The 20,282-nt window shown below is 37.9% G+C and overlaps 3 protein-coding genes across 5 annotated transcripts; 2 read left to right on the forward strand and 1 right to left on the reverse strand.

Annotated features, from left to right (window-relative positions):
* Positions 1-1,710: 1,710 nt before the first annotated feature.
* On the reverse strand, positions 1,711-7,502 carry si:dkey-30c15.2 (uncharacterized protein LOC558938 homolog). Of its 3 annotated transcripts, none has more exons than XM_042412299.1 (12): positions 7,471-7,502; positions 6,737-6,780; positions 5,847-5,910; positions 5,456-5,587; positions 3,681-3,785; positions 3,534-3,583; positions 3,296-3,421; positions 3,130-3,175; positions 2,865-2,936; positions 2,512-2,665; positions 2,308-2,390; positions 1,711-2,196 (listed from the first exon to the last, which is right to left on the reverse strand). In XM_042412299.1, exons 4-12 carry the CDS (start codon positions 5,561-5,563, stop codon positions 2,044-2,046), a joined length of 897 nt encoding a protein of 298 aa, XP_042268233.1. In that variant the 5' UTR covers positions 5,564-5,587; positions 5,847-5,910; positions 6,737-6,780; positions 7,471-7,502; the 3' UTR covers positions 1,711-2,043. The 3 variants fall into 3 exon arrangements, with proteins under 3 accessions (XP_042268233.1, XP_042268231.1, XP_042268232.1); XM_042412297.1 differs by lacking the exon at positions 7,471-7,502 and adding an exon at positions 6,909-7,455; XM_042412298.1 differs by lacking the exon at positions 7,471-7,502 and adding an exon at positions 6,909-6,927 and having other exon boundaries at positions 5,847-6,297.
* A 569-nt stretch (positions 7,503-8,071) lies between these two features.
* Positions 8,072-13,499, forward strand: LOC121897560 (ADP-ribosylation factor 4-like). Its single transcript, XM_042412126.1, has 6 exons — positions 8,072-8,263; positions 9,127-9,207; positions 9,336-9,445; positions 10,271-10,342; positions 11,777-11,902; positions 12,016-13,499. The coding sequence occupies exons 1-6, from the start codon at positions 8,197-8,199 to the stop codon at positions 12,100-12,102; spliced, it is 543 nt and encodes a 180-aa protein (XP_042268060.1). The 5' UTR covers positions 8,072-8,196; the 3' UTR covers positions 12,103-13,499.
* A 1,703-nt stretch (positions 13,500-15,202) lies between these two features.
* On the forward strand, positions 15,203-20,233 carry zgc:77752 (uncharacterized protein LOC393862 homolog). The gene is made up of 12 exons (XM_042412127.1): positions 15,203-15,783; positions 15,892-15,972; positions 16,463-16,581; positions 16,883-17,020; positions 17,120-17,391; positions 17,491-17,784; positions 17,879-18,127; positions 18,206-18,322; positions 18,424-18,525; positions 18,672-18,752; positions 18,852-18,962; positions 19,051-20,233. Exons 1-12 carry the CDS (start codon positions 15,593-15,595, stop codon positions 19,171-19,173), a joined length of 1,878 nt encoding a protein of 625 aa, XP_042268061.1. The 5' UTR covers positions 15,203-15,592; the 3' UTR covers positions 19,174-20,233.
* The last annotated feature ends 49 nt before the right edge of the window (positions 20,234-20,282 follow it).

A 20,282-nucleotide genomic window follows, 5' to 3' on the forward strand; every position in this document is an offset into this window, starting at 1 on the left:
AAGAACAATAAATTAGATGAGTATTTCCCGCAAAAGATTATAAACGTGACTAAACAACTGATAAAGTTTGAATGGGCCACTCACAATGGCTTGCACTGTGCTGCCCAAATGCTTCCGTATGTAATCAACAAGATTCATCACATCTGTGTCTTTCCCAGGTGCTGTATACTTGCTGAGTGTGGTTGCTTTTTCAGCAACACTGTGGTACACTCATTATTATCATTATCAGTCATTATTTATACCACATGATATCCATGAATAGGCAGGTTATCGCAGGCATATCTGATAATGGAATGCTACAAGGAAGTTGAAATTAGGTCAATAGGTGCAGGTGATGTAGGCTGTTTGGCTTTTTATTACAGCAAAGTGAATCAATGATTTCTCACAATCTGTGATAAAAGTTCAATTCATTGTACAGCTGTGCAGGATGGAACAAAAATAATTTCTAAACAGCAAAGAACTTTTTTTTCAGACATACAGTGCTGCTTGAAAGTTTGTGAACCCTTTAGAATTTGCTCTATTTCTGCATAAATATAACCTAAAACATGATCAGAATTCCATGCAAGTCCTAAAACTAGATAAAAAGACATCAGTAAAACAAATGAGACAAAAACATTACACTTGTTTGTTTATTAATTGAGGAAAATGATCCAATGTTACATATTTGTGCATGGCAAAAGTATGTGAACCTCTAGGATTATCAATTCATTTGAAGGGGAAATTAGAGTCGGGTGTTTCAATATATGTAATATATTCCAATATGTAAGATTGGATAAATTTCCTCAATAAATAAATTAATAACTTTAATGTTTTTGTCTCATTTGTTTAATTGGATTCCCTCTATCTAGCTTTAGGACTTGTGTAAAAATCTGATCATGTTTTAGGTCATATTTATGCAGAAATAGAACAAATTCTAAAGTGTTCACAAACTTTCAAGCAACACTGTATCTCAAATCTGTCTTTTGCTGTTACTCCTGTCTCATTCAACTTGTTACTGAACAAGCATTATGTTTCTGTTATGCATGCAGGTGACAGCATGGCCTTTAGGAAAAGGAACTGTGCTCCCTATAGCCACAAGTGAACGAACAAGTGAAGTTTACTTCACAGTACAATAGATTTGAGTGAGTCAGGTGATTGCTTACATAAGGATTAAGTGGTCGGCCTGCAGTCTGTCAACCAATAACAGAGCTGAACAACAGAGAAAGACACACATGCTTAAACATGATTATAGAGTTTGAAATACAGTACCTGGGAGGGTGCTGATCTTTGTGCTCGTGTGTGTGTGTATGGCCATATAAACAGTACAGATATACATATCAGATATACCTCATGTGTGACCTCAGTTGCACAATCACACATTATTTTTATGAGATACTTTAACAATAGTGGTTGCACACAGACACGTCAAAGCAGACGTTGTGTACCTTTTCAAGCTCGCAATAAGTCAGCATTCCTTACTGTTCCAAGATATAAATGCTCCTGAGACTGAACTCTGTGTTATCACAGGTGACACATGTTTATGAAATGACAGCACAGCAGGTATGCAACCCTGGCAGGTTTTCCATCATTTTTGCATTGAACTACAGAGCACTGAGCGACAGTTGAATAACAAGTCAGTAATAAATCAGTTTTTGGAAAAGCACCTTACTGAACAGTATAAATAAATGTGACAACACATAATAAAATCAAACACCAAAGTAATACCATAAGATAATTCTCATGACATCTTTTAAATCTTTATTGAACAATATATTCATAGCACATGTATAAATACAACACAATTCTGCGATTTATCCGGGATTCCTTTTTGCCCAAATTTGGACAAAAAAATGCTACTATACGCAACTATGAACTTGTTTAATACATGACAAAATCACCAACTGCAATGAAAAACACTGCATCAATTGTTGCTTGTGTGAAGAGTCTTTGTGTGTCCTTCATCTTTTTGCTCACTTTCTTTTCAACTTAAGTCTGCAAATGAAGTCATTAAGTGTACAGGCAGTCTTTTTCGGGCCAGTCTCTCTATGTATATAGGGTCACCAATCAAGAAGGGACCCTCAGTGATTCCTCAAAGAAGGCCAGGCGATCATATGCAAGCAGAGGTGTGGTCTCCCCAAGAACGGCCTCAGTAAAGTTTGGCCGTCTCCAAGCGTAAACCATACTGTTCAGGAAGCCTTGCAGGGACATGTTGACAGCCTGAAATAAACAACAATCATGCTATGATTTGCAGCTCAGATGATGAGATTTTAATTGTCTCCTTTAATTCCTCTATAATTTGAAATCAGGTGTTGTTCTTCTTGAACTTACTTGTATCACATAAAGACCAAATAGGCTGCTCTGGTCTACATTTGTCCACTTCATCAGGGCAGACAGCAGAATGAGGACAAGAACTGAAAGACATTGGAGATCCATCTGATTAACTTAAGAGTGTGTGTGTGTGTGTGCGTGCGTGTGTGTGTGTGTGTGTGTGTGTGTGTGTGTGTGTGTGTGTGTGTGTGTGTCTGTGTGTACCTGGTGTCCAACAGAATAAGATGACTATCATCATATTTCTTGTTGTGGAAAACACTCTTTTGACTCTTCTTCTTGAACGTCCATCTCTCTCCACAGGAAAAAGACCCTCCTGCTCATGTAGTTCATACCATTTACGAACCTTGTAGTAAACTAACTGCAATGAGAAAAAGATCAATGATCACAGTCTGCTTACACACGTGTAAATATAATATCCAAGACTGTAGATAGCACTGTCAAATAGCTACAAATGAAAACTGTAGTTACACGGATGTTTAAAGCAAATTTACCAGACTAAACTGTAAATGAGAAATGTCCAAAATCCTCTGAATAAATTTTGATTTCTTATGACTTACAGAGCAAGACAGCATCACAGCTATCACGACAAAGAAAACACAAACTTTGATGAAAATGTCATGGATTTTCTCCTGGGAAGAAAACAAAACAAAACAGGTTACCACTAATGCACATTGTTCATTAGCTGAAGCTACCTTGCATTTTTTTTAATGATAAAATACAGCATCAATCAAAGTACAGTACAGTAAAAAACAAACAAACAATAGCACAGTCTTGATAAAAGCAAGTGTATATAAGTGCATCATAAAAGAGTTTTATACTCACAGCATCAGAGCAGGAATCCCACCAGACATGCAAGAACAAAATACAACTGAGAAAAAGAAACATCAAAAGGGTCAAACAACACATGTGAACAGTCCAACTTGACTACTGTAACTTCTTTGAAAGCAGTGACTATGAAAGAAGTTAATCATGAAGTTTGTGTGCTGACCTGGTGCAGTATTTGCTTTCATTACTGATAGCCTTACTTAGTAATCTGTCAGCGTTTGTCGTCAACTCAGCAGTCGTTATAAAGTGAGTGAGCACATATGCTAAGTATACTGCAATGGGGATCAACCTGTGAAATTAGACAGAGACAGAATTAAATTGTGTTTGCCATCTATTGAGTCTGGAAATGTAGTTAAATAGATGAGTTACAGTATTCAAAAAGAGGTGGGTAACAAACTCACCACACAATGGTGTACACCGGTATAGCTACAATTTCCCTTCGACACTGACTCTGTAAACCAAATATAAAGAGAGAAAGAGGTTATTATTGAATAAGTCCTGACAAATTATAATCTACAAATGATACTAAGATGGATGTGATGCCTAACCTGTCCTCCCTCATCCCCTGCAGGTCTTGCTCTCCATCCTTGGATTGCATTCTTGGACTTCCATGCATAAACCACCACCAGCAGAGATGAAATAAAATAAAATGTCTGTAATAGAGTGGAAAAATAGATCAAGGAAGTAAGTCGGGGTAACAAAAAATCATTGTGAAGCTGCAAGATGGACTAAAATCTGTCACCAAAATTTGTGTTTACAATCATTAAACACCATATAAGACACGATTACATGTCACCCTGTGAGCTGCAAGCAAATGTTGATTCTTATTCCATAAATCTTAAATCTGTTTGTTTGAAGAAATTTAAATTTGGTTTTGTGGCCAACTGAGACATGTCACAACATTATTCCATTTAAGTTCAGACATTTGATTTGATCTTTATGAGAACAATCTTTATGAGTCTTTATGAGGATTTTGTATTATTAGGTTTAGTTTTATGTAGATAAAGATCCTTTTGTTAAATCTTTTTTTTTCATTTAGTACAGTCTATTATTTGTATTTCGCAGTAAAACATTTAGGAAAAATTATACAAAAAGTAAGAATGGTGAAACTTGAAAGTATGTTTTTTTTCCCCTTTTTTCACCTGAGGAGGAATAAAGAAGTACTTACGTACAGTCATAGTTTGTCTTTAGTTTGACTTCAACTTTGTTTGAAAAGCTGTGAGTTGACTATCATATTATATCATCGCATCAACTATATCATCATATTACATCCCTATTAGTCAGAATAACTGCTTTCTCGTGCTCAGACTCACTTTCTCCTCTATACATACTGTATCTACTTATTCACAAGTGGGGAGCAGTGAAGTTGTAGATACTATAAATATGAGGCACTAGTTTACAGTAGCTGATCTTTCAAATGTAAATTAGGATATTGATAATGTTGTCATATTGTATCCCTTTAGTATTTGGCTGTTGACTAATATCTTACAGCTCTTCTGTAACTTGTGTGACTATGTTGATGGCTCAGCTTCATTGCAGTACGTACTCATGCTCACAGTTTCTGTATCCATATAAAGCAAAAATTGCATTTAAAATGATAAGAAATTATTCTTTTTGTGTTCCATTTTTTTTCAAACTTGTAAACTGGCACAGTTATTTTTACTCTTATTAAATATTGATCTTTAAAATGCAAGATACTTTCCATATCTGCATTTTAAAAGAAATTGAGTGAGTAAAGTTTTTCCAACATTGCATTCTTTTCTCTGTTTGTTTTATGTCAAAATCAATATCTGTTCTACCCTTCACTCTTATCACTGTAAAAAAAAACCCAAAAAACAAACCCAATTGGTGCAGTTCACACTAGACTTACATGAACTTTTAAACACTTTTAACATTTAAAAGTCATTACAACATGAAACATGCGTCACCTCTCTGTCTGAGGGGACAGTGGTGTTTGCATAACTGAGGACATGACACAGCAAAACTCACCACTTTGCTTTACAAGTAACACAAGGTTTAGACTTATTTTACTGCCAGATTTATGTGACATGTCTCAGCTACAGTTCCAAACGACTGCAGTAATGTTATAAGACGGTGAGATGATCTGATCTTCAACCCTGGAAACTATAGATAGGATTTGGAAGTACCAAAATCCAAGTCGATGTTTACCCAAGCCGCACTCTTTCTCTGCAGCTCTCTTAACTTTCCTGTCTTGTTTCTGAATATTAAACTTCTGATATGACCCCTTCCTCCATTAGAAAAAAATCTTGTAAATGCAGGGTCAAGAGCTCAGTCTAAGAGAGTGAAAGTTATTGTTCCTCACCAGCGAGAGTGGAAGGCTGTATTGGCAGATGACTACACTATTGACATTGCTAACTTTGTTCATGGCACTGGTGGACATCAGGATCAGAGCGGCCAGAAGGTCTGCCATGGCAAGCTGCACTAAGATTTGCACCTGCACATAAACACACACACACACACAATAGATATTGCGTCAGTGTAAATAGTGATACAGATTTTTTTTAAAAAATAATAAATTTAACTTATTATTATTTAACTTATAATATTAAGTGTGCAGAGCTACACCAACAACAACATACAATCAAATATATATTATTTATTTATATTACGATATATATTTAACCACAAAATACAGGCGACCAAAACCACACACACAAGAACTACCACACACAAATACATACAACTTGACTCACCTGTTCTCTCAGATGCCTCCATTTAATTATGGAAACGACCACGACAGAAAAGCTCCCAATCACACTGCAGTTAATCAGAAATATGTGAAGTATTATGTAACATCATAGAAGTTGGTGCAAAGTAATAGCAACACTGCATTACTTTTAGTCAATTTCTCCACCATGTGTATAAAGTTGACAGTAAAATGAATGTTTAACATGAAGTTGGCACCATGTCAACACTAAACCTGAGCTAAGAGAGGTTTATTGCAGAGATTAGAGTGTCTGATGATGAGATAGGCTTCTTTGTCTGAAAGACAATTTATCTCAGACTCATGTGACACCTGCATAAAAAGCTGCTGTAAAAATCCTAACCCTCCTTCCGGCTCTATAGAAACTGGAGGCAGAAAGGATACCAGTTTTCCCGCATTTTCTCTTTCATCAATTTGTCCTTTCTTGTCCTACTGTTTTACTTTATTTGTCCCGAGGAAAAGAAAGAAAAAGAGAGACTCATAAATAAAGACATAGTGTGAGGTTGACAGAGTTCACAGTAGGTTACCATTTTAAGTTTGCAAAGCTTCTATCCAATAAACTGCAACGCAGTGCTGAAAATTACATTTCAGCTGGCAACACAGGTGGCAATGAAATTCATAGAAGAGAAACTCTATGTAAGAACAGTGGAAGGAAACATAAGTCTTCGTCTTGTCACATGTTGCCCTGCTGGTTTGGCAAACCTTGTTTCAAAAATCAGAAAAGTTATAGAATAGGATTATTCTGTTGCAAAAGCATATTTAAATGGACATAATTATATTGCAAAAGAGATGTTATGAAATAACCTACAGTGTGTACATGAGTAACATAGCTGCTAAGGTGCATCAAGTGCGTTGAGAAAGTATGAGGAAGCATATTACCTGGGAGTGAGAAACACTAAGTAGACCGTAGAGAGAACATCAATCTGGAGAAAGAAACAAACAAAAAAAGAATTCAAACATGTTTTCAGCAATGTCAGTTTTCATGCTTGTTCTTGTTTTCATTTTCATTTGATCCATTCATGATCAGAAAAGTATTGAGTATAGTGCCTACCTGTCCTCCACTTAGAGTATCATTGAGCTTCATGGTAAATACCCAACAATAATCAGTCTATCCAAAACTCTTCTTAGTTTGGACACAGCTAAATACCGTTTCCATACCAGCCTTTTATGAAATTGTGTGTTCTTATCAAAACACACCTCCACAAAAGACCGCACCTTGTGACGTGACACGTCACGTGTTGTTGTTTTCACTCCACCCGCGTACGTCTGTATGTGAGGGTGTGTTGCTGTAGGTGGGTTGGTATAATCAATACAACACTTTGAAATGGGAATCCCCGGGAGGAAATGGGAAAATACCTCGTTTTACCTTCATTAAACACTCTTATGGTGGACAGGAAATTTGACACGGAATGTCCTCTGTATTATTGGGATTCCTAATTTCCAACCAAATTAACAGATATAGATGCCCTTATTTGCCCCATTGCAATACTACATATTTCCTATCTGCTGTTGTGAGAATTTCTTAGCAATGTATTGACTGTCACCTTGATAACAGCTATATACTGCACATACACACTCTCACTCAGCACTGTGGAGTGTGACTCTGAATTTACCTGTAGACATCAAGCTACCAAGTTAGTCGGTTCACTACTGGTTCACAGCACAAGCTTACTAAACGTCTGTGTTACGGGGACATCTAGTGGTAGGAATTGGTCTCGCATTTCATCACAATTGATGAAAACAATTGAAGATTCAAGAGACTTTATTGCCATTTGCACAGGCACAGGGTACATGCACACTGGAATTCCTGTGCGGTTCATTCAGTCAGATTAAAAAGAAAAGAAAATCAACTACAAATGAATTAAAACACATAAGTTAAAAAGAAAATGAAAAGAGAGTAGCAAGGTCCTAGAGATATTACATTATTTACAACAGTTATTTACGGCAATTATTATTCACAGAGCAACTAATAAAGTACTGGAGCAGCAGTTTGCACCGGCAAGATATGGATATTGCACCACAGTGCAGCAGCATGCTATACTAGGATACAAATAAGATGGTTTCCCTTTAAAAATAAAAATAAAGTCTTTTCCTATTAAATTCTTGTCTCCTCTTTATTGTGTAAACGTGTATGAAAATATTAGGCTAATTCTAAAAGTCAAGTGTTTCAGATTCAGATGTTTTTGTTAATAAAGTTTATTCAAACTGATGACGTCGTGGATTCCACGTTGGCCCGGACGTGGCAGTCGGCAGGAGACCTGAGTGGAAATCAGTAAAATTATCACACTTTGCTTCTGCCTCAGTGGTACTTCTACAAATTTAAACGTCCTCGACCAATTATGGGGCTTACCATCTCGTCAATCTTCGGCCGGCTGTTTGGCAAAAAACAAATGAGGATTTTGATGGGTGAGTGAAAGCGGTGTTTGGTGAACGTTTTAGTTTAGTGAGCATCACCCTTTTTTCAACGTTAGCTAAATGAGTAACGGTACGTTAGTTAGCTAGTTTTAGTAGGAGACTTAATTGAAATGAAACTTTAAAAGTAAAACATTGGAACAGACGCGGAGCTAAAACACAACTAAGAGCTATTTAAGTTAATTAAGTGTCGTTTGAAAAAAAAAAGAGAAAACTAGTATTTCCACCAAGTGTTAGCTAATAGATATCTGGAATCAAGAACAGCGACAACTTTTCCCCCGAAAACAACTACAATTAATACGTTTTACATTTAGTAGCTTGTGTCTAAATGAAATATGGCTGTGCCGTTGACCATGTAAAGACTTTTTAGCTAACTAACTTTAACTTTGTTGGCAAAAATACCAGTTAACTGCTCCATGTCAATGTACTCTGTTCACATAAACATTTTTCTTTAATTTGTTTTTGGGTAACTTGTTCTGGCTGTTTGTAAGTTACCTTGGTTAACTTTTTATTGGGCAGTTCACTTCTTATGACGTTGCACATGTGTCATTATGTTGCGTTCATTTTAAGGCTTGTTTCCGGACTGCCAAGTATTAACCTAATATGTCCTCGACTCATTTTAGCTTTATAATTGTATATATTTCCCTACACATATTAACAGCTGAAAAACGGCTTAGCACAGATGAGTATTCTTGTGCTGTCACATGTAACTCTGTTATTGCGTGTCCTCTGCTGTCTGATGACGATAGAAAAACGCCTGTTATGTAATTTACAGCATGCTGTTATCCATAGCTCTTAACTTGCATCCTGCCCTTTTAAATCAATGTTGACTTAAACCAGGCTTTATTTCTTTGTAGTTGGACTGGATGCTGCCGGAAAAACTACCATCTTGTACAAATTGAAGCTTGGTGAAATTGTAACCACCATCCCAACCATCGGTAAGAGATAAAGATCTTCTTGTTTATAGTTATCTTTAAGTTAATTTGTGGTCTTTTTGATTGTCAGTTGTGTGCTTTGTGTAATAAGCCTTGTGTTAAGGTATATCCCTCTTCTTTGTTCTGTACAGGTTTCAATGTGGAGACAGTAGAATTTAAAAATATCAGTTTCACTGTATGGGATGTGGGTGGCCAGGACAAGATCAGACCCCTCTGGAGACATTACTTCCAGAATACACAGGTATGGGTGTGACTGTCCCATGATATGACTTAGGCAAAGCTAAGCCCCTTTTTTAGTATCATAATTGCAGTAGTCAGTAGTGGAGCAGTAGTATGCTGCTCCTAAATAGCTCTATTACTGTTGTGCAATAAAAAGTTGCAACACATTTCAATGACATGAGTTCTGGTTCATCCAAATACTTTTATGCTCTGATAAAGAATGTCAGTAGTGTAGCAGGTCTGATAAAAATTAACCTGCAGTGCTAAGTTGCCATTTCTACTCAATTGTATTGGCTACAAGAGCAGCAAAGCGGGCACTTACCGTCTTTTTATTACATGTATTTCATTAATGACTTTTCACTCAAGGACTTTGTAGCACATGTTTGTCAACAAAGGATTTCCTTCTTCCTTTTCTGGCTGCAGTGCTGCTGTTGGTTAAAGTAGATGGATGTTACGCTCACATTTAAAACTATATACTTTATCTTAGGTCATGTAGCCTGATTCCTTTTGTATAGATATTGCATTCGATCAAAGTTTATATTTATTATCAACCCATAGTTTAATCGAATGAATGAAAGAATATAATTTTTGCACTTCTTCCTTATAATTATTGGCTATGGAAATTGGATAATGTTGCATCCAAATTTCATAATTATTGCTCCTCTCAGGACCCATTTATGAATTTTTAGATCTTAGATTATATCCAATAATTGGCAATTTCTCAACATCTTTGTAATTTATACATTGATAACATTTCAGTCCCTGTACATTCATTCACTTATTATCATTTAATTAAGGGAGGGTGAAATCTAACCACTCCAACACTGTTTTTTTTTTTCCCCTCTAGGGCCTCATCTTTGTGGTGGACAGTAATGACAGAGAAAGAGTGGCTGAGTCTGCAGAAGAGCTCTCAAAGATGGTATGTATTTAATACGATCAGCTCCGAAGTGACTGTAATGCATTAATGGTGTGCATTATACAATGATGAATTGGAGAGAATGTTATAATTTGACACACATTTCTAAAAACCGAATAACTGCTTCACACTGTGCTGTGGATGCAAATAGACAGAGGACTGCTGTGTAGCTTTGTTTTACAGAAGGAAAATAAACATGAATATGGCATGAATTTAAATGTTATGTCAAGATATATAAATACTGAGAATGCTCAACAGTGTGTTCCAGCATCCCAAACCCACACCCCTCTTTATCTGTACCCACACACGATAAACACAGCCCTCTGAGTTAAGTTCTTTAGAACAAGTAATATTGTTCTGCCTCTTGGCTCCTCAAATGTGGAATGCCTTTCCTACGCTGGTTACAACAGCAGAGTCTCATTATGTCATCAGATTTGGCCTGAAACCGAATCTTTGCAAGAAGTACTACACCTCAAGTTCCTTCTGTACTGTCTGTGTCTGTGTGTGTGTGTGTCTGTGTGTGTTTGTGTGTGATAACCCTACTGTGGATGACAGTCTCTCACACCACAGGGATTTGTATACAGTTAAACTGAAGCCTGTATTTATTTGTTCATGACCTAAGGTAACATAAATTTGTCAATATACTGAGAAGGAGTTAATAATTGTTTGAACAGGATCTCTTTGTTTGTGCGTTGCACCGGTAACCCATGAATTCTTAAAGCATTGAGTAATCATATCGACTTCTTCTGATACAAATCCCCACAGTTTTCACGTCAGACTTGCCTTGTGCTTTTTCACAGCTGTCTTGAACCTCAACTCTCAATTACATTAGGTGTGGTCAACATCTTAGGGAGTCTCCAAGATAGCCTTAGGTAGAGCAAAGAAAAATAAATGCCTCTTGTCCAGACTCAATTTTTGTGACAGTTTTTTAACAAATGAGTGTTTAATATCATTACTTTTAACTTTACATTATGATTTTATGTTTTACTATATATTATTCATGTATTTATTTTTCTGTCATTTTTGGGCATCTTTGACTTTATTTCCAGGAAGAAATGAGAAACTTAAACAGTCTTAGCTCCCCAAGCTACCAGGATGCCAAGAACTGCTTTTTCCTTTTCTTTTCTTTTCTTTTTTTTTTTTTTACTTTATTGCTTAGGAAAATGAAGTGCAGCCAGTGTGACCTCTTTTGGCTGTTGCTCATTTACTTTATTTGCATATATGCAGCACATATTGTAACTCCATTTGAGTTAATTCATATTGGGAAATATATTTGATTTTTAGAAACATCCTTGAGGATTAGCAAGTCATATTGTCTCACTGTTTATCTATGTAATGAAAACAACAACAAAAAAATCTAGGTCTGTTTTAATGTCTGTTGGTCCTAACATGAAATCTTGGGGCTGATGTCCTAATCTCTGTTTTCTGTCACTCTAGTTGCTGGAGGACGAGTTGAAAGACGCTGTTTTGCTGGTGTTTGCTAACAAACAGGACCTGCCCAATGCCTTATCAGTCAGCGAACTCACAGACAAACTCGGCCTACACGCCCTCCGCAACAAAACTGTAAGTAATCTGAATAAGCCTGCAGTGAGATTCAAATCGAAAGATTCAGTAAACATGCTCAGGGCTGTATTCATTTTCTGCTAACTTCCACCATATGATCTCTGACCCCGCAGTGGCACATTGAGTCAACCTGTGCCACCCAGGGCACTGGGCTGTATGAAGGACTCGACTGGCTATCCAAAGAGCTGTCCAAGAACTAATAATGGATCCACTGGACAGATGAGAGAGAGAGAGACTGAACACCACAGGACAGGAGAGAAGGCACAGACATTCAATCCAGAAACGTTTTCCAGCACCAGTGTTCATAAAAAGGACAAGGCTGGTGGACAATGTAATCATCTTCGGGAAATTTGAATATCTCATATTTTTTCTTTTATTATCAATACTATACTGTATTATCTGGCATAGTCTCTAATTTCCTCTTTTTGTTACCTAATTCTTACATGGCAACAAGTTGTAATTACACATTCAGTTGCATGATGAGCAAATAGATGAGCAAATGGTCTATTAGGGAAAGTTCATGGAAATGAAATGAATAGAATAATGGGAGTTCATTTTCCACACCTTGGCTCCTGTGTCGGCAGCATTTGAACTAATCAACCACTCGTATAATTGTTGGCCTTATATTTGAGCCTGGGTTGGGGGATATGATAATATAACCCTAGAGATTTGGTGAAGGGCAACTTGTAGGCTGCCACAAGCTGTTCATCTCCATAACCCCTCATGGATATTTGACTCCCTCGCAGACATGACCCTTTGTTCTTCACTGCTATGTCCTCAATCTCATGCCAGCTCATTTCTGTAAAGGCCTGTAGGCTGAGATGGATGAGGTCTGCAGTGAATTCACAGATAGATTTTGTTAATAGTGCGCAACCACGTGGCCTCCTACTAAATGGATCCAAAAAGGAACATTGTGCCTTCTGGTTCCTCTTTACACAAATCTGAGTAATCCTTCCTTACTGTATCTCATTCCTAGGCCATGCGCCCTCTTCAGATGCTTTAGTGACTTTTTTTCTTTTGAAAGACAAAATAATGCAATAAGAATATGCTGCAGTGTTTGCTGTGGTGCAGCAGAACCATGGTATAGTGTGACTCTTCCTTGCAACTTGATTTTACTATCAACCGGGAGATTATCCTGTTTGAACATTTGTGAAGTTCTCCTAACTCCCTTTCCTTTGTTTTTCAATAACCACCTTAAAAATAATTTGATTTAAAAAAAAAAAAAAAAAAAGCTCAGTTCTTCTATCTATCCTAACAGAAAGTCTTTTTTAACCTACAAGAAGGAAGGAAGCAGCTTTTCAGTGCTGACACTGGGCCAGTGCGACACAGTGAAGTTGCATGTTTTTTGTTGTTGTTTTTTGTCCTTTTTTTGGCAGTGCTTATTGCAGAGTTTGCTGTACTGTTTGATGGCAAATATTGTATTATATACTTAATTATTCTACCCCTCTTGAAACACAAAAACATACCTGCCCATCAACTTATTTTACATTCCTGCATATGCTTACAGATTCTGGAGCTGCCACTCTTGAAAAAATGTATGTGCTAAAAATATTTTGCAAAAAAAAATCTCTGAATAAAGCCTATGTTAAAAAATAAATGTTTTGGACTCCGTTCATGTTTCAGGACAGGCAGTTGGCATCTCACCTGGCCTTTTATTAGCCCTTCAGTCCTTAAAAATATTAAACATATTTTCTGCCCACTGTTTTCACAGAAGTTCAAATCAGATCATGCTTTATTCATTTTCAGATTTTGTTGCATAATAACTAAAAAACTCAACTGGCATCTTCTATCAGGAACTGAGCCTTATAAGAGGAAGTGGACTGTTTTGTTACCAGCACAGTCTTTACATGCAGATCTTTTCCCCCTCCTGTTTTTGGTAAGTGGCAGTGGTTTGAGGTGTTACTTAATTTAAGCCACCACACTTCCTGCCACATTTTACATCTTGTTGACATATTTGTCTTTACTAACCGGATGGCGTATGATGATGTGCACAGCAAAACGCGCTGCTTCTGTTGTCATGTTGGAAATAGCAGCAGGCAGGCAAGCCTATTTTGAATAATTAAAAGCAAATAAGCTGTAATGTGGCTTGGTGAGTTGAAAGTAATACCTGTAAAATGCCCTTAAGTGCTACCTTTGAGCAAGGCACTGAGGCCATGTGACATGCACTGTAGTTGACCTTTGTTCTGACTGCTAATGATATCGGTTGAGAGAATATGCCAGCATGTTAATCTATATGGTTGTAATTTTACTACATGTTTTAAATGAGTCCCCTTTTATAACAGTTGCATGAGGAACAGTATATACAGTAGATATCAAGAATGTTTTTTAGTATTACTTATTGATATTTGCCATGTGTACTAATGTGAAAATTCAAAGGAAATGGCAAGTTAGAGGACACTTTACATTTGATAAAAACAACAATAAAAAAAAGTCAGTGTCACAGGCTCACACATGCATGCAGACATTCAGACACTATAGGTTTACACAGTTTATTTGCACAACTTAATATCATACAAAAGGTACTTGAGAATAACAAACGTGGTGCCGGGAGAAGCAAAATGTCCAGAAGGGTTTATTCATGGCCTCTACATGAAAGTTAGATGTAGATAATTAGAGAAGAGTGGAAAACAATCATAAAAGACCAAATTTGCTAAGCTATAAAAAGAAAAAAAGGAAGAAAAGGATTTATAACGCAGTACTTCTATATCTTTCCTGAAAGCCAAACCTGCAGAGTTGAAGCAATCAATAAACATTTCAAACAGCACAAATCAATGAGTCCTTGAAATGTGGCAGTTTTCTGTCATGCATGGTCCTAAAGGTGAAAGATTTATCAAGTTGGTGAAAGGGGTGAGGGAGACACAGTGCTGGTGTGTTTTCATCTGTGACCAGGGTACACGTACAACATAGTTCATTACAATCCCCTTTCAGATCAAACATGAATCCCATTGTTGCTTAATAACAATAGTGAGATAAAGAATGCATCACAATGTAAATAAAATCATGTATGGAGCCTTTGCTGGTGCCTGATAATTAGGACATCCATACTCAGTGCTTGTAAGGTATAAGCATTATATAATTGGCTTGCCATGGTGTGTGAATGTCTGTTCTAATGTATTTATGACAGCTAATCAGGCTTAGTGAAGCTGGGTCAGCGCACAGGTTTATGTGTGTGTATCTGCAGGGTGGGACAGCATTGAGCAGCACGTGTATTCTGCACTCTTTGTTTATGAAAATACATTAAATGGGATTTATGACTTCACTGTCCAAAATAACTAGAAAGGTAAGTCTTGAATTTGATTGACTTTTTATTATTATTAAATTGTATGGGTTAGTTTTGCAGCCTTTTATTGGTTATTTGGGTTCATGGGTTTATTGTCTTCTGCAGCCCTATGACTCATGACCAATTTATTTATTTGTTGCTGTTCATATATAATAAATACAACTGAAGCAGAAACTGACTCAATTTTAATATTGAGACTATTGGACAATATGCTAAATTACTGCAAAAAGTAACAACACACTACAAAAATCTTTGTCAAAGGGCTTCATACAGTAGCATGCAGTGCTTTATTAACTTCAGCATGAAAAGAATGTGACATGAGGCTGCCAGCTGGCCCAGTCCAGGCATAATCCTTCACATCTTGAATGTAATAGCTCAGGCTGATTTTGGGGGTTTGGTCCTGGTGCAGGATGATGCCGACCCTGACCCCACACATAGCAGTACCTCAGCCCTCTTACTCCCAGGCCAGGGAGAACCTGGTGAAGGCTATCCCACCTAAGCTCCTCTGTCTGCTGGCCTGTGGAGGAAAAGACTGTCGCTATGAAGGTCCAGAGTGTTGGAAAGCAAACCAGCAGATTATCCGAGGCCTTTACTCCTCCTGGTGAGACTTTTTTTTGACTGCAGTCTAACAGATATTGCTGTGTTAATGTGATGTATCAAAAAAACAGTAAGTTGTAAATTACTTATTATAAACTTTTACCTATCCCAGGGTGACAGATGACATAATCGCCATGGCACGACCCTCCACTCATCTTATTGAGAAGTACAACATCATAGACCAGTTTCAAAGGTATCAATGTTCATAACTGCATGATTTATGAGTTCTTGTGGGAATTATGAATCTTCTGACAAGGTATGAAACTACCAGGGACCCTTATTGTACAAGCCCCTGCATACATGTATTGATCGAATATTGGTTTAATGGTATGTTGCCAAGGAATGAGTAAAAAAAAAAAAAAAATTCAATTTCACTAATAACATAGTTGCTGTACAAAAATAAATTTACTCTAAAACATCAGATTCAATTTTCAAATAATTAAAGACAATATAGCAATTTTTTTTAAGAGAGAATCAAATCTATAAGAAATGAATCAAAAATGTACTGGAACTTTAATTGAGTAAAATGAGGACAAGACATCTTACATCAGTGCTTTTTAATTACACTTTTCATTAGAATTCCTCCAATCGTGGACATAAATTGATTTTTAAAGAAGTAACGTGTTACTTTTGAGCACTACTGTAGTGTCACCCCTTGTCTTCATGATGTGACTTTTTCCTAGGTTGAACATCAGATCAATCATTAACATGCAAATCCCAGGCGAGCATGCTCACTGTGGACCTCCCCTAGACCCTGAAAGTGGCTTCACATACTCTCCACAGATCTTCATGGACAATGACAGTGAGATACTTGCACACTGAATACACAGCATTTCACTGATGTTAAAACTATTAAGTCTACCCTTGTTAAATCTATACCAATCACAGAGAGGGACATGTATATAAATAGAAACACTTGAGGTTGTGGTGACTGAATATTAGGAGAAACAGTTGTGGTTTTGTGCAACTAATTATGAGTTGGATAATATACTGTGTACTGGCTTTATGGATCATAAAAAACCTATAAACACAGTTAATCCATCTGAATCCTCCTACCCACATTCATGTGTGCATATGTGTACACTGTTTGTATATATTTGCAGTTTACTTTTACAACTTTGGGATGCCAGATTTCGGTGTGACCTCCCTCCTTGGCATAATTGATGAGGTGAAGGTTTTGGCCTTTGCTGTGAGGGAAGGAAGAGTGGCGGTGCACTGCCATGCAGGCCTAGGCAGGACAGGTAGGATTAAATCACTGTTATGTCATGTCCACTGTTCATGCGTGCACTGTGTGTCAGCTTGTGCACATCTGATGGTTTAATGCTCCGGCTGCTCAACAGGTGTCCTGATAGCCTGTTACTTAGTCTATACCCTGCGTATCAGTCCGAGTGAGGCTGTCCACTATGTGCGGATTAAACGGCCACGTTCTATCCAAACCCGAGCACAGATCAGCCAGGTGTTTGACTTCGCTCGCCTGCTTGGTACACAGCTAGTCCAGTACCCAGACCTCAGCCTGCGGCATGGAGCCCCTTTCACCCTGCAGCACTACCTAAACCGACAGGCGCTCCTGCTGCACGGCCAGGAGGCACGCACCCTCAGAGAAATACCCAAGGTCAGAACTGGACCACTACTCATCTGTGACATTAAAATATTTGACTGCACTGTAGAACAGCAGAGACACCTTCTGACCTCCTCTTGACCATCCCACTAGGTGGTGTACCTCCTGTGTATGTGTCTCTCCTGCTTGGCCCTGGGTCTCCCTGCACCTCCAGAGGTATATGCTGAACTGGAGAAGAGGTCAGCACTGAGGACCCTAAGCAGGACTCTGAGGGAGACCCTGGTGTCCAAACAGTACTTGCCCTTGCTGAGGGAGGGTCGTAAGGGTTCGTGGGTAAGCTCAGGGTCAGTGTCCTCTTGGGACGAACCACTGGGATTCCTGGAGAGGAAGAGAGACGTGCTGCTGGACAAACGCAGCTACAGCGACTCTGATCTCAGCAAGATCAAAGTAAATGAGGTCAAATTTCACATTATGCATTCAGAATTACATGAAGTCTTCTGTAGACCAGACTTTTCTCACTCTGTTGCATTCTGTCCTGAAGGATCTGGAGAGTCCATCCTTTACCCAAGCACTTGGAAATGAGCGAAACTGGTGCGTACAGGATCTGATACGACCTGATATGAGACCAGTTAGCCCGGTCCTTGCAGCATTTTCATCAGAGCGGTGTTCCAAAAAAGAATCTCATGCACTCAATATCCCAATATTTGGCATGAGCACAAGCAACAACAGTGCTAAGAAGTCTAAGAGCACAGCTAAAAAGGCACTCCCCAAATACAGCTCCAACCTCGAGGTAAGTATGACTTCTATAGATGATAACGAAAGCTTTGGTGTGAACGCTTTAAAACATTTTGATCTCTGTCATAAACAGCTGTGCAGAAATCCACACAATCCAGGTCCAACCTCAGTGGCTCGTGTCGTTGCTAAGGCAATGGCAGACCAAGGTCCTCCAGGAGAAACTGTTCTACAGAGGTCGGCGCTGCTGCAGGTGAAAAACTCTGGTGTGAAAGTGGTTTTTACATCAGAACAGTTTGATTTTTAAATCTAAAGCCACTGAACTAATGCCGTCACTCCTCGTGTTTTCAACAGGAGGAACTGAACAGTAGTGACGGTGGCTGGGCTCTGATGGTCACAGAGTCAGATCCTCAAGTTCTCAGTTGTCTGTTATGGATGTGGCTGGAGAGGCTAAGGGTCAGTGGCAGCAGACAAGAGGCCAAAACAGCAATGATCCCAATTTGTCCTGGGATTGTGATGTAAAATACACCTTGAAGTTTTAAGTTTCTACACTGTGGCAAACATCTCAGACTTGTCTCTCTGTTTCCTCCAACCTCGTCCAGGAGCCTGTTCTGAGTGTAGAGGATATAGAAAGGTTGAGCTGTGGAGCAAACAACAGGAAACCTCTCAGTGTGCTCAAGAAGGTAACAGCTATATAAATCATATTTGTATTCTTCTTAAGAAACATTTGCACGCTGAACCTCCTTGGCAGAGATTTTAAAATAATTTGTACATTATCACAGCCACAGAGACACACCATTTATTGTCTACTGAGCTGTGTGAGCACAGTGACCAGCCTGTGTCCACACAGAGAGGATGCAATACTACAGCGACTGATGCGAGCACTTACACGGGTAAGAAAAATGTAGAAGTGCCTTCTCCTTAAGATAAATATGAGGATGTAATGTTGAGTTGAATGATTGTCTCTCTTTGACCCAACAGCGACCCCAAGAGGAAATGGGAAGCCTTGCAGCTTTAATGAAGATCCTGAAAGCCAGTTTGACAGAAACCTACCATGACTACAGATATGTCAGGAGGGCCTGCAGCATGAATGCTACACTTTGAAGACCAGAGTCAATATCAGAACAACAACCGCCAGAGCAATTTTTATTTTCAAAACTGGTGGTATTTAATTTTTGGCACCTGATTGTGGTGAAACTCAAGAGGTGTAATGATGTAGGAAAAGCAAAACTATGAATAATAAAATCAATGATGAATTCCATTTAGCTACTTTGGTTTCAGGGTCCTGATGTTGGCTCACTGTCACACTGTCATAGCTTAATGGGACACTTGAACAGAATGGAGCCATTATTAATGTTATTAACAATGTTATTGTGCTTTTCCTTAATTGACAAGTTAATGTGTCTGCTGTGAAAAAGGCCCATTAGTTTACCTTTTTTGGCCCCAAAGCAAGATTTGGCTTCTGTTACAACCTGATTATTTCTTCTCCTTTAAAATATATCAAAGTACACAATGGATGTGGATTAAAAACAATTTGTCTATATCTTTTGAGATATATCAAATAAATGACTAACTAGAGCTATGTAAAACAAACTATGATTCTTCTCCTCTCGTTCAGCCTGAGCCGAGTCTCTTTGGTTAAATTTTAACTGCCCTTTCTGCCACTAAATTGTTATGTTTGTTTGGTTTCGCTCATACGTTCACCAACTAAACCACTCAGAAGGAGCAATTAATGCATGAAAATGCGTATCAACAAAATATAAAGATAAAACGGTCAAAGATTTCTTGAGAAGTAAAGAATTTGCATTTACATCTCTATCATTTTCAAACATTTATTACCCTTTATGAACAGTTGGTACAGAATTAATATTGTCCACAGCGGACTAAGATGTCTGATCCCTGAAAACTCCAACCTGGATGGAAAAATGGATGTAACCTTGGATCCACAACTAAATATTATATGAGATTTTTTTTCGTCAAGCTTGTAGTGCTGCAAAAAATATTTTAGGTTTTAATCATTTTTTTCATGTCTAAAATAAGCTACCTTAGTATTAGCAAATTAAATCCAAAAAATGAATGTAGGTTTTCATATCTAATAAAAGATTTACACCATCTGCTCTGCATAATGTGTTTTATGTAAACCCATTACCAAATTCCTTCACCTGACCTGCACTGTTCACACTCACATCCATACACAGCACATATTAAAGCAT

The sequence above is a fragment of the Thunnus maccoyii genome, chromosome 5 (assembly GCF_910596095.1).
Source record: "Thunnus maccoyii chromosome 5, fThuMac1.1, whole genome shotgun sequence".
NCBI lineage: Eukaryota > Metazoa > Chordata > Actinopteri > Scombriformes > Scombridae > Thunnus > Thunnus maccoyii.

What these genes read in the sequence shown, in the direction of transcription:
- si:dkey-30c15.2 (XM_042412297.1), bottom strand. Translation starts at nt 6,941, where the DNA reads ATGAAGCTCAATGATACTCTAAGTGGAGGACAG. An exon ending in GAAAGCAAATACTGCACCAG is followed by an intron (nt 3,176 to 3,295) that starts GTCAGCACACAA and finishes TCTTTTTCTCAG; the next exon opens with TTGTATTTTGTTCTTGCATG. An exon ending in CTGTGATGCTGTCTTGCTCT is followed by an intron (nt 2,666 to 2,864) that starts GTAAGTCATAAG and finishes TTCTCATTGCAG; the next exon opens with TTAGTTTACTACAAGGTTCG.
- LOC121897560 (XM_042412126.1), top strand. Translation starts at nt 8,197, where the DNA reads ATGGGGCTTACCATCTCGTCAATCTTCGGCCGGCTGTTTGGCAAAAAA. An exon ending in AACCACCATCCCAACCATCG is followed by an intron (nt 9,208 to 9,335) that starts GTAAGAGATAAA and finishes TGTTCTGTACAG; the next exon opens with GTTTCAATGTGGAGACAGTA. An exon ending in CAGAAGAGCTCTCAAAGATG is followed by an intron (nt 10,343 to 11,776) that starts GTATGTATTTAA and finishes CTGTCACTCTAG; the next exon opens with TTGCTGGAGGACGAGTTGAA.
- zgc:77752 (XM_042412127.1), top strand. Translation starts at nt 15,593, where the DNA reads ATGATGCCGACCCTGACCCCACACATAGCAGTACCTCAGCCCTCTTAC. An exon ending in GATCTTCATGGACAATGACA is followed by an intron (nt 16,582 to 16,882) that starts GTGAGATACTTG and finishes ATATATTTGCAG; the next exon opens with TTTACTTTTACAACTTTGGG. An exon ending in TGTGGCTGGAGAGGCTAAGG is followed by an intron (nt 18,526 to 18,671) that starts GTCAGTGGCAGC and finishes AACCTCGTCCAG; the next exon opens with GAGCCTGTTCTGAGTGTAGA.